Here is a 15,918-nt window from a genome sequence, read left to right on the forward strand (position 1 = left end):
CTATTGCAAACTTACTTGCATTAACCCTTTTATAAATAGTAATAGCACCTAGACAGACTTCAAATCATTGAAGCAGCAACGCCGTTATCTATTCTAATATCAAAGGTTGTGTTTCTATAACAGTGTCACCCTCTCCTGTACCGCTTCCCAAAGCAGACAACCTCCCCTTAGGGCTGGACACCCACAATGGCCGGTCTTGTTCGTAAATCTCGTGCCATACAAGAATAAAAGAATTGGTCTCAATTCACCCAAAGGCCCGAGGCAACTTGCGGTTTACGTTCCAGACGTATGAGGTTCGCACTTGACAAAGATAAGCCAATGACAGAAGAATCTACTCTAGTTCTAGCACTTCTCTATATGTCTCTCCCAGACAAGGTGTCAGTAATAGTTTTTGGAAGTCATCCAGTGGCTCGGTGACTCGTCCCCTCTCCCAAGACATTACAAAATCGCCATAGAGTACGTTGTCGGATGCCAAGCAATGCGACTCAGCAAGCCACGATGCAGCTGTACCAGCCTCCCATAGTGAAGTCTTGGATGCAAAGGGCAGTATGCTCAGCCCTTTGACGTTCGAACAGTACCCCTTCTTCAGCGTCGAAAATAAGCCGTCGAGCATCAAGGAAAATATGACCGTCCTTCGGACACTCTCTTCGAATATCCATTCTTGCCATGTGAACGGAAGGGGCAGTTCTGTGGCTCGGACTTTCAACTGAACGGTCCACGCTCGCAAGATATCCATATTCTGTTCTGCCAATGACCGCTGGCGGACGTCACCGTCAAAGAGTTGGATGATATGAAACAGTATAAGTGCCTGCAATGCTGCGAGGAGCTCCTGCAGATTTGCTTCTTTGTAATCCTGCTCCACGAGGAGCCCGACCTTACTTTCGATTGTGCGGAATACCATATCCTCTGTTGCGGATGTCTTGGTGCAGTAGGCTGCCGAGACTGCGAAGGCATCTTGGATACAGGCGGGTAAATATACGTCGTAGAGGCGCTGATGAATAAAGGGGGTTTTTCGAGAGCAGCCAAACACCCGCGGGTAGCTTTTAATATTTTGCAGCAGCTGATTGATTGACCACCTGTCTAATACGGCGGTTTCTGGGAAAAAGCCTGCGGGGAGTAAAGATGGGGCGGTGATGAGAGAAGGGCTGGGAATAATCGATGGAGGGGGCATGCTCGCATGGTTGAATAGAGAGTCATCTAACGGCCAGAAAGATAGAATGTCGTCGAAGGCATGAACTGATTCTGGATGTGGTGCTGAGGATTCCTTCCGGTGCCTCGGAGACCGTATACCCAGGTAAGTACATTCTAGCCCCTGCGCGAGACATCGCGAGCACTGCGGAGTTTGGCGATCACAGCGTCGCTTCCCTCTAGCGCATGCAACACAAGACTTCTGCCGAGAGGCAGCATATGGTGATCTGTAAGCCATGAATTGAGTGTAAGCGGAGCCAACCTTGGAATGCGGAGAGGATGATGCTGACGAAACTTGGAAAGTCCGCACGTTCGTACAGGCTGACTCAAAACTCCGCAAACTCCGCAGCAATTCCGCCGACTTGTCAGGTCACAAGTCTAATGACCTATCTTTATCATAGGATTGGTTGGTTCCATAGGTTTCGAGTAAGGGTACTGTAAATGTACGGATAAACACATGCTCCAACAGCTATAAAAGAAAGTTGCAATTCCATCTCTTGGACAAACATACATTCGATTCTATCAGAAAAACGCATAGCATCTCTAAAATGGCCATCACCGAACTTGTTTTCCCGCAAATCAAGACTGATCCAGCCTCGCTCAACGAAATTGAAAGAGATTGGCCGATCATCAGCAAAAGATTAACTGACCCTAACCCCGGTCTAATCCACGCATTTCGTGGATGGGTTTTGACGGAAAATGGACAGGATGTGAGAGACGCACACAAAGAAGTTCTCCTTTTCGGTGAGTTACCATGGTGAATCGTCTCCGAATGGTCCTGATCTGGTTATAGAATGGAATAAAGCTGAATCTTTCCATGCCTTCGCTGGCTCCGAGCAATTTTCTGCTTTCGCTAGCTCGATTAGGCACTTGGTAAATGGACCACCTACGCTGCAACTCTTTGAAACAAATTACTCCCCTAAAGATGTGGCTTCCGCGCCTGTGGTGGAGATCACTCGGGTGGAACTTGAAAACCCGAAGAGCGTTGAAGGTGCACTGCGGACCTGGGAGAGAATTTCTCATTTCCTCGCGAGCACCGGTGTCAAAGCCTCTGTCCTGTACGGAAGGAGCTCGAACCTAGATGAAGATATCGTTATGGGAACCATAGGATGGTCAAACCTAGAGGTAAGTTCCAAACAAGTGTATGAAAGATGTCATTCTTATTTGGAACAGGATCGCTCTCGGGTGTCTCATGAGGAGGCTTTCGCGGAGGCGCTGGACACTCTCCAGACGCTTGGAGAGGTGTCGAACATCACTATTGATGTTGATGCAATGGAGCTTTGATTGTGTATTTAGAGCTGAAGAGAGCCACCGATGATAGTGCTGATGGGGTTTCTTGTCAAAGATCGAGAGTTCACTTGGGGCCGAGAAACGCGAGCATCTGTTGTTAATATTTCGCCTGAAGTATACATTTGTTGTAGAAAACAAGCGCCATGTTATCCATGGATGCATCTATCAAATGAGCTGTAAGATAATGTCAGCGCATGGAGCATCCATGGATTAACTTACCGCTAGCAAGTGATCAGTATAGTTCCAAGGCCGAAACTTGGTGAAATTGAAGGCCACCAGGTGTAGACATTGTAGCTAGCCGAAGTCTGCGCCGAACAATCGACGGAAAGGGTGTTGTGGCCTTCTATAGTGATCTTCTTAGGTAGTCTCTAATAACTACATATGTAGTCTTTTATTATATCTTTTAAAGGTCTTTTTTAGTAGTCTCCTTAGGCAACTTTTTAAGATATCTAGTTATATAGATATTTTCTCCCCCTTCTTAACATATTAGGTAGATAATAGGAAAGGGCTAAAAAAGGCTTAATTTATAGAAGGGCACTGACTTTTCTATACATGACCCCAGATATCTCAAACTTCTATAATACTGCTCATGGAAAAGACCGAAGGAAAATAGACGTAGATTAGGGAAGTGGTGGGCCTGGGGCAATCCACACTTTTGGCCGCGTCAGGGAGTAACTTTGATATCCTCAAAAATATCAAATATGGAGCATATGCTCACTGTTCCCTTCCGTTCGTCGCCGGTGGTCAACATCCCGAAGACGTCGCCGCACTCCGTATACAGTGGAACTGACCACTGAATGCACCCATGTAATTATCTTTTCGGACCCTCCATTTCTCGTTCCCTGTCGACAAATATCCACCGACATCAGATCGTTGTTCAGGCCAGAAGTTGTTCCAGAGGAGCGCTCTGTCTTGTAGAGCTTCATCCTCGGATGAGCCTGCAGCTGAGGGTTGAACCAAAGTTCGCTGGGTAAAATGATTCTGGTAGGGTCGTAATTGAAAGGCTAGAAGAAATCATCGTTAGCCACATAATCAATCTTGAATGAACAGAATCTTATTTTACCCGATTCCCTTTGACCTTGTCACCATGCATCTGTCGCTGGAGTCGACCGAGGGCAATGTCAATCAAAGCCCAGTCCATACTTGATGGCTTGTTCTGCACCGTTCTTTTGGGTCCGGTACACGCCGCTTCCAGCAACAACATGTCTCAGGTAGTAGGACCTATTGTCGCGCATCGTTGCAAGTGGTTGTCGGTGGGCTTCAAGGTCGCTGATTTGCCTGGCGATTCCCTTATAACGCCTGGCGGCGGATTCTGGAATCCACAGATCCTCGCCTTCGTCAATTGCCCTCTGAGTCGCTTCCAACTCGAGAAACTCTTCGGTTTTAATATTATCGATAATGCCACTTATCTCGGCGATGGTATGCTGGAGATCTCCGAGAGATGGATGATCGACTTTCAAGATTTGTCGGGCAATGGTGGAGAGTGGATGTCCTAATCTGAGCGGGCCATATTCCCAGTTTGAAAGCGCTATAGTCACCATTAGCTTGGAGCTTATGTATAGAAGATCTTCACTTACCGGTTGCTGCTCCTTCAATCTGTACATTGATTCTGGGCGCTTCCCCTCTGGGGGCCAAACGGCGTGAAAGCATGTCAGACCATACGTGTGCCAGTGGGATTGTCCAGAAAATCGCAGCTGCACAAACCCGCCCAGAGTCGACGCTCCAGCGGAGCTGCCATGGATGTCCAAGCCAACTCCAGGATGGATTGCTCCACTGCGATCGAGCGGGTTCTCTACCAGGTTCTGTTTCCCGTCCTTCATAAAAAGGATGTCGACACTAGACTCGTCGAAGTGGGCAAGAATGCCCCTGATTATCTGGTTTGCCGTAAGGAAAGAGAGAAGAGAGTGAAGTGAGAGAAGTGAGAGAGTAAAGTGAGAGAGAGGTGAGAGAGAGGTGAGAGAGAGGTGAGAGAGAGGTGAGAGAGAGGTGAGAGAGAGGTGAGAGAGAGGTGAGAGAGAGGTGAGAGAGAGGTGAGAGAGAGGTGAGAATAAGACCCCGATGAGGCATATAAGTACCTACCTACATAGGTAGGTAGGTAAATTGGAAAGAGCTTGACGCTTTATAAGGCAAATCGAACCTTCTTTGATCATGCCCAAGGTACCTACCTAGATAGGTAATACCCTTTGTTTTCCAGCCTCGAATTATCCTGTATATGCAGACGCTATCCTATATATGCAGACGCTAGCGGTTGCTGTTGGTTTACAAAGTCGCTTACCTTGAGAATTAACCAAACTAAGCAAGCCCCCGTGGACAAAGCTAATATCAATTTCCCTCCGCGCAAAAACCTGAGATATTGTGAGGACCTCACGTATCCGCAGATGAGGAGGGTATATTCCAGATGAATAATTAATATATAGTACAGTTAAGAATGCTTAGATACCTAGGTAAAGACTACGGCCGTATAAGCGACTATTCTTATTATAGAAATTGAGATATTATAGAATTGACCCTGTAAAAGTTGATGGTGTAGCAATTGTAGGAATTAATTATATACAATGCCGTACAAGGACGTTGATAGCTCCCGCGGGGGAACCGTCGCCTACGAAACATCACCTTGGCGTTTCAACTGCTCTCCATCATGTTCCATCATCATGGCACGGAAAACCCCGGCAGGCCGTTGCATGAGTTCTTGGGGATTCCCGAATTCGGCAACACGTCCACCACTCAAAACAAGGATACGATCAAAGTCGACGACTGTGCTCAATCGATGGGCCACTACCAAAAGACTCATCGAGTTTAACTTCGAAATACGGCGGATAGACGCTTGAACCTTCCGATCAGTCTCCTGATCAATTCCTGATGTGGCCTCGTCAAGGACCAAGAGTTTCGGTCGTTGCAGAATTGCGCGAGCCAAACACAGTAGTTGTCTTCGGCCTTGGGAAAGATTTTCGCCGTCCGCTGCAATGGGGTAGTCGAGCAGGGAGGGAGCAGTAGTTGAGTGCTGTGCGGAGGTTGTATGCTGCATCATGATCAAAGGGATAGATGACTCGTTTGCATCATCATCAGCGCTCTGGAATTCATTGTCCGATACCAAATCGTCATCTTTGACTGGGCTAGTGGAGGAGACGAACAGGTCCTCGTCCCACTGCACATCACGTAACGCAACCAGAAGCTCGTCGTCAGAGTGCTGTCTGAAAGGATCCAGATTTGTGCGCACAGTACCCGAGAAAACGGCCGGATTTTGCGGAACGATCGCCAGTCGTGCGCGCAGTTGTTGCAAATTGAGAATCGAGATATCGAGACCATCAATCACAATGCTACCCTCGCTTGCTTCAAGAAAACGGAACAGAGCTAGGATGAGAGAAGACTTTCCAGACCCCGTACGGCCCACCACACCTATTCGTTCTGCCGAGTTTATGGAGAAGCTAATGTCGTGAAGAGCCGGGGGAAGATCAGCGGCGTAGCTCACTGAGAGCTTCGACACTTGGACGCATCCGTGGCTGGGCCAGAGGGTAGGTACGTTGTCTCCACTGTGAATTGGCTCGGTAGGTACCTCCGAGTACTCCAGGATACGCTCCACACTGTTCATGCTCAGTTCAAGGCCTGCATATCGGCGGACAGTCAGCGACATGGACTGAGCCATCTTCAGCGCAAAGCTGATGGCAAAGCCAGCCAGCGAGGCGTTCACCGAAGGGGATGAAACAACTAATATACTCGCAACAATGGCAAATACAGCGCCCAAGACATCCATGCGGAAGGCAAGCCAGCAGTTCAAGAGCCAGAGCTGCCAGTATGCCCGAGCGTACTTGTCAATGCCTTCTGTGACTTTGCTGACGTATACTGCTGTCTTGTCTTCAGCACGAATTGTCCAGAGCCCGGAGAGCGCGGATCTAGCTTGCTCAAATATAGAGCTTTTCAAGACGCTTTCGAGCCTTCTTATCTCTCGCGCGGTATTGAGATAGAGTCGGCCATAGATTACACATATGATGCAGAGGATCGTAGCTGGTAGCATGAGCCAAGGGCTCACTAGGCTGCCGGCTAGAATAGCTAGAGCCATATCGAAAGCATTGGCAAGGGTAGATTGAATGTCATCTCCCAGGAGAGAATCCACTACCATGTTGTCCACAATAAAACGATTCATAATACGACCCGGTGGCACAACATCTAGCCAGCGGAGAGGGGTGTGAAGAATGGTATGCAGCAATCCACTGAATAGGCTCTTTGCAACAAAAAGAGAGGTCTTTAGAGCAAGGTAACTCCGTGCCGTGCCGATTAGGCAAGCAAAGGCTCCCAGGCCAACGTATACCCCCTAGGTAGAAAAGTAGGCTGTTGTCCAGGCATGCTGTTGACCCTGTTGTATCGCAATAGGTTACTGTCCCGTGGTCACTCTCGTGATTACTCCAGATGTGGAGCCACCAGGTCTATAATCCCAAAGTCAGTCGGTGACCATGTCTGAAGCAATGTAGAGAGATGGTCGGCATTACCCGGGCCGTCAGCAGTATGCTATATCCACCGAAGGTGATCATCACCCAGGTCCAAGGGAGAACGCTGCCCCCCATTGTAAAGTAGGCCTTCCAAACCGTCCATTGCATTGAGCCCTCTTGACGTTTTTCATCTTCCACGAATTGCGAGGGTGAGCTATCGGGTGCCTGAGCATTGACATCCTGATCACCCGACATCTCTGCTATATCAGGTTGGCCATCTTTCTCTAAACACAGACCATCTTTGTTTGTCTCAGCAACTTCTTTACTGCCTGCACCAAAGCCAGCCACCACTGGTCCTGCGTACTGTACTGAGCCATTGTTCAAAGAAACAATGTAGTCAGTTTGCGGAAGACACAGAGAAATATGATGTGTGACGAGAATGCGCGTCCGTTCCTTAGCAAGGAGTCCTGTGAGCGCATGAGTGTACAAATGACTAGCAGTATGTACATCAACAGCGCTGAATATGTCGTCCATGACTAGTATATTGGCCGGGGAGTAAAGGGCACGGGCAAGAGAGAGCCGCCACTTTTGCCCGCCGCTCAAGTTGACACCATTCGGACCAACTTCTGTTGCATCTCCGTCAGGGAACAAAGTGAGATCTTGATGAAGAGCACATGCAAAAAGAACATCGTTATATCTGCTGATGTCCAGCGAGTTGCCGAATAGAATATTGTTCCTTATGGAGGTATTCTCTAACCAAGGGACTTGGGCAACATAGGCATACTTGCCGTCTCTAGGACCGCGTATATTACCACCAAGTAACGTAGACTCCTCCAGAATAGATGCAAGGAGGAGACTCTTGCCACATCCAGTAGGCCCCGTCACTAAGCTGAGTTTTGATGGAGGGAAACACAGAGTCACTCCGTGGAGAATGGAATCAACCGCTTGTCCCGGAAGGGTACCAGTCCAGCCCAAGGTAGCATTCGAGAATTCAACTGCTGCGGCCGAATCTGTTCGGGAATTGTTCTCACGGGACTCTAAATGGTGCCGAATGCGCTTCATGCTATTTAGGCCGGTGGCCGTCCGCGCCACACAATCTGGCAAGGCGTACATGACAATTTCGATGGAGTTTAGAACTGCAATGGCGGAAAACGCAGTAGGAGCAGACAAGGTCTGGTACATCAGCGCGTGAGTCCCCAGACAGACGACTGATAAGATCACAGGGGTGGTCAAATAGACGGCCAACTGCGAAATGTGCCAGCGAAACGCTGACCACTGCGCATGAAGTTCCTCTTCCCTGCTCTGTCCAATGATTTCCTCCCATCGAGTCTCTTGGGCTGAGAATTTGATCTGGCGAATTAATTGAAGGACCTCGCTGAGGACTTGCATTTTACGGTCACGGGCCACCATCAAGCTTTGTTGCGATAAAGTGTACTTCCGAGCTGCGTGTACATTGACCGGGGTCATCAAGGCCAACACCATAGCACCGGCTACGAGGCTTTGCCATCCTAGCAAGTGCGCCAAATAGATGCCGGAGATGGCTAGCTGCAGTGGTGCTTTGTACAGTACATAGCTGAAACAGACACAATCAGCAACATATTTTGCGTCCATCGCGATCAGGTTCAGGCAATGTCCGGTGCCTTGCTCAGCTGCATCAGGGCCCGAGAAGGTGCCTGTAGTGGGTAGAAACATCGACTTCTCAAATACCGCTAGAGAAAGCTGCTCGAAGGTTTGCAGAGATAGACAGTTGAACGAGAACCACACTTTCCAGGTGTCCAGTGTGGAAGATAACAGGACTCCCAAAGCCAGGAGCGCCACATTCATCCACAATCGAGTATTAGGAGTGCCATCCGTCCATGTTTCCAAGGCCTGAAGGATCTCGAAGAGGGCAAGTGAGGGTACGATGCTGAGGAAGCAAACAACGACTGTCAAGCTCATTTGTTGTATGAGGACGCCGCGGTGTAGGCGAATAAGTGTCCACCAGAGAGAAACACCGGTGGATCTGGCTTGTCTGAAAGAGTCTAGCAGCGTTTCTGCGCGCGCTTGATTGGCCATTTCTGGTAGGTCGTCAACGACAAACTTATTTCCCTTGCCCTTCACAATGGGCATCACGTCTCTGGCCCAAGAAAATGTAATCCGACTCAAAATACTGGTGGTAAACTGTCCATCAACCGGTTTGCGACCCCGAAATGTCTGGGGTCGTCGCGGGAAAGAAATATTTCCTCCAAGTCCTGACAATATCACCAGCGTCGAGAAGACCCCAAACCCCCATCCTGCAACAGAGATCTCATCATAGCTTAATTCCTCATCTATGCTCATAAGGCAAGAGAGTCCCGTCACCAGCCAGCTCCAGGCTCCTCTAAGTCCGAGTCGATACCGAGCAGTTATATCAGCCTCCGCGTGCATTGACAGGGCTTGGGTCACCAAGGCTAATCCATTGAGAAGGGCTAACCCATCTCGAACGAGCGAAGGTTGAACTTGTGCCAAGAAGATCCACGGTTTCAGTATTGCCAGTATGGTATGAGTGGTCGCCAAGAATATCACAAGTTTGCTGGTGATTTGGGATGTTTTTTCTTGTCGAAAGTCATGGCCGGCCTCTCCATCATCGTCGTCGTCGTCATCATCGTGGTAAAACGTGTTCGGGAGCTGATTATAGTCCGTCAACCGGGCGAATTTCTGAAGAGCCGGGCGACTGAGGGCCAAAACAATGGCAGTTGCTGTAACATAGAGAACAATGAGTAAGGTAGACATTGTTCAATTTGCTAGATTTCGCAGGAGCTTAGAAAGTCATACCAATTTGACACTTCGGACATCGTGAGATGAGGTAGCAATGAACAGAAAGCCCCTTACGCTGGCCCTGATACAATTTTGACAACAAAAAGAGGATAAGAATGCAGATCAGTCGAATCCACACAAGCAAGAGCTGATACGGTCCACGGGTGGGTGATCACTCTTAGATTCCCTCGCGTCTGGATACTGAATCCCTCACATTTTTAGGAAGGAAGAAAGGGAGCGATCGGTAATATGGCCGTGACATAGTCTCATAGCGCTGAAATCCAACTCTGAAATTTTCAGCCTCTCCTACTGAGATGAATGACTAGGTATATCTTCCGTCCTAAACAAAGATCCGGACTTTTGGACATTTGAACAGTGTGAGGCTCCTAGCTATTGACGGTACGGTGGGGCTAGGTCTTTTATACAGGCAACTTTTACAGCCGATCAGAATATATAATTCCTAGATTTATTTGACCTCATAGGATAAAAGGACAAAATAACACCACCATACCCCTTTGGCTACCCTGCAGTCAGCTAACGAGCACTTGCTTTGTCTCTTTCTACCATTCCCCCAGCTCGTCACTTATTTGGCCTCAGGAGAAAGGAACTGCATTCCATCGCACACGGCGCAAGTGTCTAGAAGGATCTTTGACACTATTCCGTGCATGGAGCCAACGCCGGTTATCCAGAAGGATAATAGATCTTTCGGGCAAGTCCGCTGCTTTCAAATGCAGCGTTGCCTTCGAGGACAACTCCGAATCCTCTAGGACGCGTTTAAGCGCCTCCAGGCAGATGTTGCCCTGGTGCTCATCGGCGTCACGATATCCTCCCGGAATCGCATTATTGTCGATTGGTCTTGTTCATTGATACCGAGGATGCTGCCCATAATATGACGCTCGTTTGGCTGTTTGATAAATTCCGGAGGGATTTTGATTTGAAACTCAGGTTCACATAGAGCTGCCTTCGCAGACGAAGAAAGGAAGCGAGTAAGCTGGTCGACCTTCAGAACTGAAAGCGTGCCCCCACCACAGCGATCTGGCCGGAGGACCTGGAGAGCAAAGTATTGTGGGGGTGAATCTTCATAGCTACAGTCTGTGTGCCATGGGAATTCTTGCATAGTCTCTGATCGTGCACGATCGTTCTGTGGGAGACATGTGTTTTTACCAGGGCGGACATCCCAAAACCATCCCCGACTGGCGCTGTGAGTGATGGGAGGCCCGTGGCCATGGTAGGCTCCAAGACCCATGACAAGATTCTCCAAATATTGGCTTTTTTCGTCGGAGAATCCTAAAGAGATTTTGAGAATGCCTTGTGATTGGAGATGATGATGCACTGCCCGGATATGGTGCCGTTGGTGAGAGTCAGATATCTTGTGAGCCACAAGATTAGGTACCACTGGAGCTGCCAGCGTAGCAAACGGATGATATGAACAACGAGATCTGCCCAGGCGCGGCAAAGCAATGGACTTGCGAGCACAGCAGGCCCCGAGAAAGCGAGGCGTACAATACATCGTGAACACTTGGGGGCTTTCCGTAACCACGAAGGCTAAATGCTTTGTTTCAACAGCGGCAGTCGCTTGTATATCCGACTTTTGTAAGGTTGGATGGGGCTTGCGCGAGCATCAAAGTGGTACGGAAAATATATGGACTGAAGCTACCAATATGCCGAGCTTGAGCATCATGCTTTGTGACAACAAAAGTCGGATAATCACAACGCTACACAGCATACCTCATCCCGTAGAGGCTCCGCCGCAAGGGACTCTCCAGTGGTTCAATTGAAACAGCCAGCACAAATCAACCACATCTACAACCCTCTAGTGGCTGCCTGACACGCTTTCTGTGATCAACGATACATATTTGCGGAATGATTTTCCATCTCAAGTAAGGGTATATATCACCAGGCGTAGATCAATGTTAAAGGCTACCTTCCTAGGTAGGTAAAGCACATGATACGTTTTGTCATCTCTGGGTATTGGAATTAAGACAATAGTTTGAGGCTATTAATATGTACATCTAACAACTCACGCAAGAATACACTGCAGCAGACGCTTCGTTGGATCTACCGGATTAATTGGCGGTGAAAAGTATTTGGTTATATACAAAGCTGAAAAAGCGACAGTGTGCAGCTTTCTTCGGAAATTCGCCCACTGCTCTGCATGATAATTACGTACGATGAACACGCCTCGTGCACCATTTGGCACTTTTATTGGGCTCCTATACTATTGACCAAGGTCATAAGAGCTTCAAAATGAGGAATATTTCAGCCCTCTAAGGATAACCCTGCTAGGGATAGGACCGAGCAATGCGTAAGCAAAGGAGACCTCACCGCCATCGAGTAATGTTGTATCCTAGTGCGTGGTTGATGCTCCGAAATAATCTATTCTTCTCTATATACCTTTAAATTTATGTTCATTTATCAACTGCCATTTGTAGCCAGTATAGCACACTCAGTTCCATCCAGTGTTCCGCAATCACTAGATGGGTGGTGATGGTTGATACGAGCAATAGGATTACTGTGGTATACTAGGAGCGAGAACATGACGCGGTTGGAATGTATATGGAGGCTTGGCTTACGCTTCAATGCATCCATTAACTTGCGATCTTCCACAGGCCGCGCCGCGCCGAACCACGTTGCAGGAGGCTAGGGCAGTTAGGGCGGAAGATCAGCACTGAGATAACTGCATCTGCGGCTACAACCGTAAATGTGGATTGGAAAGAATTATGCATGTAATAAACAGGTATCGCTGTAAGACCCTCGAGTTATTGAGTGGTAATAACTACAAAATTTGCCAGTCGCATTACCCAGATACAGAAGTCTGGATATGTAGTCACGTTTGTTCGAAACCAAAATCAAGAGTCATGCATCACAGAGCACATCCATGCGCCGCCATGGCTAATCGCACACACTGGACCAGGACTACTGCGCCAAACCCCAATCCCTAAGAACTCACCGTGGACACTATGGTAGGTCCCGACAAGGGGGAGACTCTGGACCCCCACTGATTCCCTAAGAAGAACATCATACTTGCCTTGCCTAATGTTGCGCTGGACAACGCTTGTGGTTCCCTCGGGAGACAGGTATGGGGATGTCAACTCTTCAAGATGAGACATCCACGACTCATACGTCACCTTGTCCCCAAAGATGATACCTTCTCCTTTTCCACCTCTCGCCGGCTTTAGGATGTATCCGTTTTTGGTGCTTGGCTGAAGGCGGCACTTTTCGATAAACTGGGTCATTTGGGTAGATCCAGGAAGCACTGTGTGGCATATTCCTTGGTTGATCAAACGTGCTTCGGAAGGTAGAAGAATACTTTTGGCCACGAGAGAATCAAGCTCCTCCAGAACAATTCCTAGCATACGCTTGTCATGGACCAGAAGCAAAGTGCGCATATCGTTGAAACACCGCAAACTGACTTGTTGGAGAATTTCATAATCGAGGGCGAGAATCTCTCTTTGATGCAGCTCCAGTCCCACCTGATGAATCTCTTCAAGAATTTCACCGGCTTCATTGAGAAATGGGGTAGTTTCCTCATTGACTGGGCGCTGGGGATTAGCCAGACAGCATAATTTGTATCCATATAAAGACTGATTGCATGGGACCAATCGTAAGTCATCAGGCGTGATAAAGCGTATGTGTTGTCCAAGAACGTTCTTCGCGTAATGAGTATATAAATGAATGTCAAACCCATGCTCTTCGCCCTTGAGAAGGTGAAGGGGCATATCGGGATTGTACAGCCGTTGAAGTCCGTCGAGAATCTATCATACCAGTTAGCCTTGCTTTGAAAACGTGTAGCACGATTATAGCCTGGCTTTCGATGGACAAAATACCTTTTGTGGATCCGTCCCACCGGATATTCCATCGTGACAAATACCCATATCCAATAGAGCTTGTTGTCCTAACGCACTCATCATGTAGCCATTCCAGCAGAAACGGGCATTGATCTCGCAGATGCGAAAGGCTTCCACACCTTGGCCCAGATCAGTATCCCCATCGATGAGAAAGTCCGGTCTCCAAGATCCGCAACACTTTTTGAAAGGGCGTATAGCTTCCATATTCTGTGTCTCCAGCCACTGCATACAATGAGTATCTTCCTTCGTCGATTTGGGGAGCACGTACGCGAAGAAGCTTTTCCTCCAAGGGTTGCAGAGGCATACGTTCTGGGAACCTTGCAGTTGTATCTGTCCACCATCTCGAGACGATGTTGGTTATAGCCTTCACAAGCGCTTTATTTAGATTTTCTAGCTGAACTTGATGCTTGCTATTGACCAGAATAGGATAGGGGCAGTTGGATAAATGGCAACTGCCGGTCCAAGTGTCAGCTGGACAGATTTTCACGAGGCTGGTGTGAAGAGCTTCGCTTAAGGATTTGCGGGTAATTGCATCAACATCTCCAGGAGAAGTGATTGTTGTTCCTTCTTCAGAAGGGATGGCACAGATACAACGGAGTTCATCTTTGGGGGGGCCTCATGGTTGTGGGATAGAGAAAGGAAACAGGAAATCAGCTGAAAACATTGAACTTACCCTATGGATTACTCTTCTTTATGGGGGCACATACTCGTTCTTGGTTTTCGTCACAAGTCTGTTCTATGCAAGGGGCGTAATTAATATGTATCATAAATTCATCACAGCATGCGCAAGATAGTTAGATATACATTCTTCAAATTTAAAGAGGAAGAAGCCCGCCCTGTTTTTCGATGCTCATTCAAGATTAATGCGGTTTGGACATTTCGCTTCATCATGCAGCCTGACTTCTACCCTCTGTCAGATATTCTCGAGGTTGCCAGTGTGCACCCTTTCTACTCCGACGCTGAATACCCTCCAACACGAGAAGAAATACCGGCTATATTAGAATCCTCCCGGCTGAAACGTGAAGACGTCCAACTCAGGTCATTTCCGGTAACACGAAAGGACTCTCTGTATGCTATCTTTATTATATGCACGATTGACCCCCACTAAATCGAATAGATACCGCCACATCTCTCGACTTACAGTAGACAAGGATCCACGAAATGGCTACCGCCAGGGCACCTATATTAGCACCACAGGGGGCGGATCAGGGGGTCCACCTATGGTCTTCGCGACAGATTGTCTCGAAAATCGGCGACAGCGTGCCGTGATAGGAAACTTACTGAGGGAGTGTGGTCTGATAGAACGGGGTGACTGGGTACTCACATTACACGTATCAGGCCATTTGTACCGGTAATTACCTCTGGAAATGCATGTATTGGGCTTGACTACTAATATCGAACTTGATAGGGCAATAGACTTGATGACGGAACTCTTCGAAAATGCAGGCGCCGCCGTCTTGTGTGCGGGCCCTGAAATGCCTCACCAAGCTGTGGTGGAGGCCCTCATTCAGTTTCGAGCAAATGCAGTTGCTGGGGATGTCAGTCAGCTCCTCCAGCTAGCAAATTATTTGACCACCCTTGGAAGTGAGCAGAGGAAGGAAATTTCGCTCAACAAGGCCATTTATACATCCGAGTCCATGACTGCATCGCAAAGAGAATTTCTAATTTCGGTTTTTGGAGACATCAACATCTGCTCAGTCATTGGCAGCGCGGAGGCAGGGCCTTGGGGTGTCTCAAGCACCGCATTGATGGAAGCTCCCAAAGGCAACTATACCGACTTCATCGTCGATAAGCGCACGATTTGCTTAGAGGTCCTTCCATTTTCGGTTGGCGAGGAATCACAAAAGACATCCTGTTCGCTCACCTCGTGTACAGAGCATGTTCCCTTAGGCCAGCCAGGTCTCTTGGTACAGACTTCCTTGCAGCGCCTGCGCAATCCTCTGGTTCGATACTTGTGTGGTGACGTGGCATCTCTTCATCCTATGTCTCCGGAATTGCTCGAAAGGCTTCCTAAACAGTACACCGAACATTACCAACTGGTTCGAATCTACGGCCGCGATCAGCGCTCCAGCTTTACATGGTATGGCGAGTATTTCGATTTTAAGGCCGTTCAGACCTTTATGCGCAACGACCAGTGGAATATCATCCAGTGGCAGATCATTCTACAACACGCAGATCGCAAGGGGGCGGGTACAATGCTCGACGTGCGAGTTCTACGCGGGCTGCACATAGCAGAGAGGCATGCTAGTAAGGAGGACCTTACAAAGAAAATGATGGAGTTCTTTTGGGTATTTGATTTCAATCGCGATTTGTTTAGTTTGACATTTGTCTCGGAACCAGGGGGGATTCTTACGGAGCAAGACGGGACGAAAGGTCATGCAGTTCGTTGACTT

The 15,918-nt window shown here is 48.3% G+C and overlaps 7 protein-coding genes across 7 annotated transcripts; 2 read left to right on the forward strand and 5 right to left on the reverse strand.

Annotated features, from left to right (window-relative positions):
* Positions 1-331: 331 nt before the first annotated feature.
* Positions 332-1,426, reverse strand: N7519_002152 (Zn(II)2Cys6 transcription factor domain-containing protein; the record flags this gene model as incomplete). Its single annotated transcript, XM_057288930.1, has 1 exon — positions 332-1,426. The coding sequence occupies one exon, from the start codon at positions 1,424-1,426 to the stop codon at positions 332-334; it is 1,095 nt and encodes a 364-aa protein (XP_057150132.1).
* Positions 1,427-1,736: 310 nt separating this feature from the next.
* N7519_002153 (uncharacterized protein) lies at positions 1,737-2,472 on the forward strand (the record flags this gene model as incomplete). The annotated part of the gene is made up of 3 exons (XM_057288931.1): positions 1,737-1,932; positions 1,982-2,313; positions 2,362-2,472. The coding sequence occupies 3 exons, from the start codon at positions 1,737-1,739 to the stop codon at positions 2,470-2,472; spliced, it is 639 nt and encodes a 212-aa protein (XP_057150133.1).
* Positions 2,473-3,599: 1,127 nt separating this feature from the next.
* On the reverse strand, positions 3,600-4,298 carry N7519_002154 (uncharacterized protein; the record flags this gene model as incomplete). The annotated part of the gene is made up of 2 exons (XM_057288932.1): positions 3,600-4,022; positions 4,056-4,298. The coding sequence occupies 2 exons, from the start codon at positions 4,296-4,298 to the stop codon at positions 3,600-3,602; spliced, it is 666 nt and encodes a 221-aa protein (XP_057150134.1).
* A 794-nt stretch (positions 4,299-5,092) lies between these two features.
* N7519_002155 (ABC transporter family protein) lies at positions 5,093-9,653 on the reverse strand (the record flags this gene model as incomplete). Its single annotated transcript, XM_057288933.1, has 3 exons — positions 5,093-6,787; positions 6,852-6,899; positions 6,963-9,653. Coding segments are annotated over 3 exons (4,434 nt in total), but the record flags the coding sequence as incomplete, so codon positions are not given.
* A 617-nt stretch (positions 9,654-10,270) lies between these two features.
* N7519_002156 (uncharacterized protein) lies at positions 10,271-11,187 on the reverse strand (the record flags this gene model as incomplete). The annotated part of the gene is made up of 2 exons (XM_057288934.1): positions 10,271-10,477; positions 10,498-11,187. The coding sequence occupies 2 exons, from the start codon at positions 11,185-11,187 to the stop codon at positions 10,271-10,273; spliced, it is 897 nt and encodes a 298-aa protein (XP_057150136.1).
* A 1,339-nt stretch (positions 11,188-12,526) lies between these two features.
* On the reverse strand, positions 12,527-14,138 carry N7519_002157 (uncharacterized protein; the record flags this gene model as incomplete). Its single annotated transcript, XM_057288935.1, has 3 exons — positions 12,527-13,432; positions 13,505-13,747; positions 13,794-14,138. Coding segments are annotated over 3 exons (1,494 nt in total), but the record flags the coding sequence as incomplete, so codon positions are not given.
* A 168-nt stretch (positions 14,139-14,306) lies between these two features.
* Positions 14,307-15,915, forward strand: N7519_002158 (uncharacterized protein; the record flags this gene model as incomplete). Its single annotated transcript, XM_057288936.1, has 3 exons — positions 14,307-14,593; positions 14,643-14,876; positions 14,934-15,915. 3 exons carry the CDS (start codon positions 14,307-14,309, stop codon positions 15,913-15,915), a joined length of 1,503 nt encoding a protein of 500 aa, XP_057150138.1.
* Positions 15,916-15,918: the final 3 nt, after the last annotated feature.

The sequence above is a fragment of the Penicillium mononematosum genome (genome assembly GCF_028829835.1).
Source record: "Penicillium mononematosum strain IBT 11891 chromosome Unknown utg000002l:1.0-8112719.0:1.0-8118358.0, whole genome shotgun sequence".
Taxonomy (NCBI): Eukaryota; Fungi; Ascomycota; class Eurotiomycetes; order Eurotiales; family Aspergillaceae; genus Penicillium; species Penicillium mononematosum.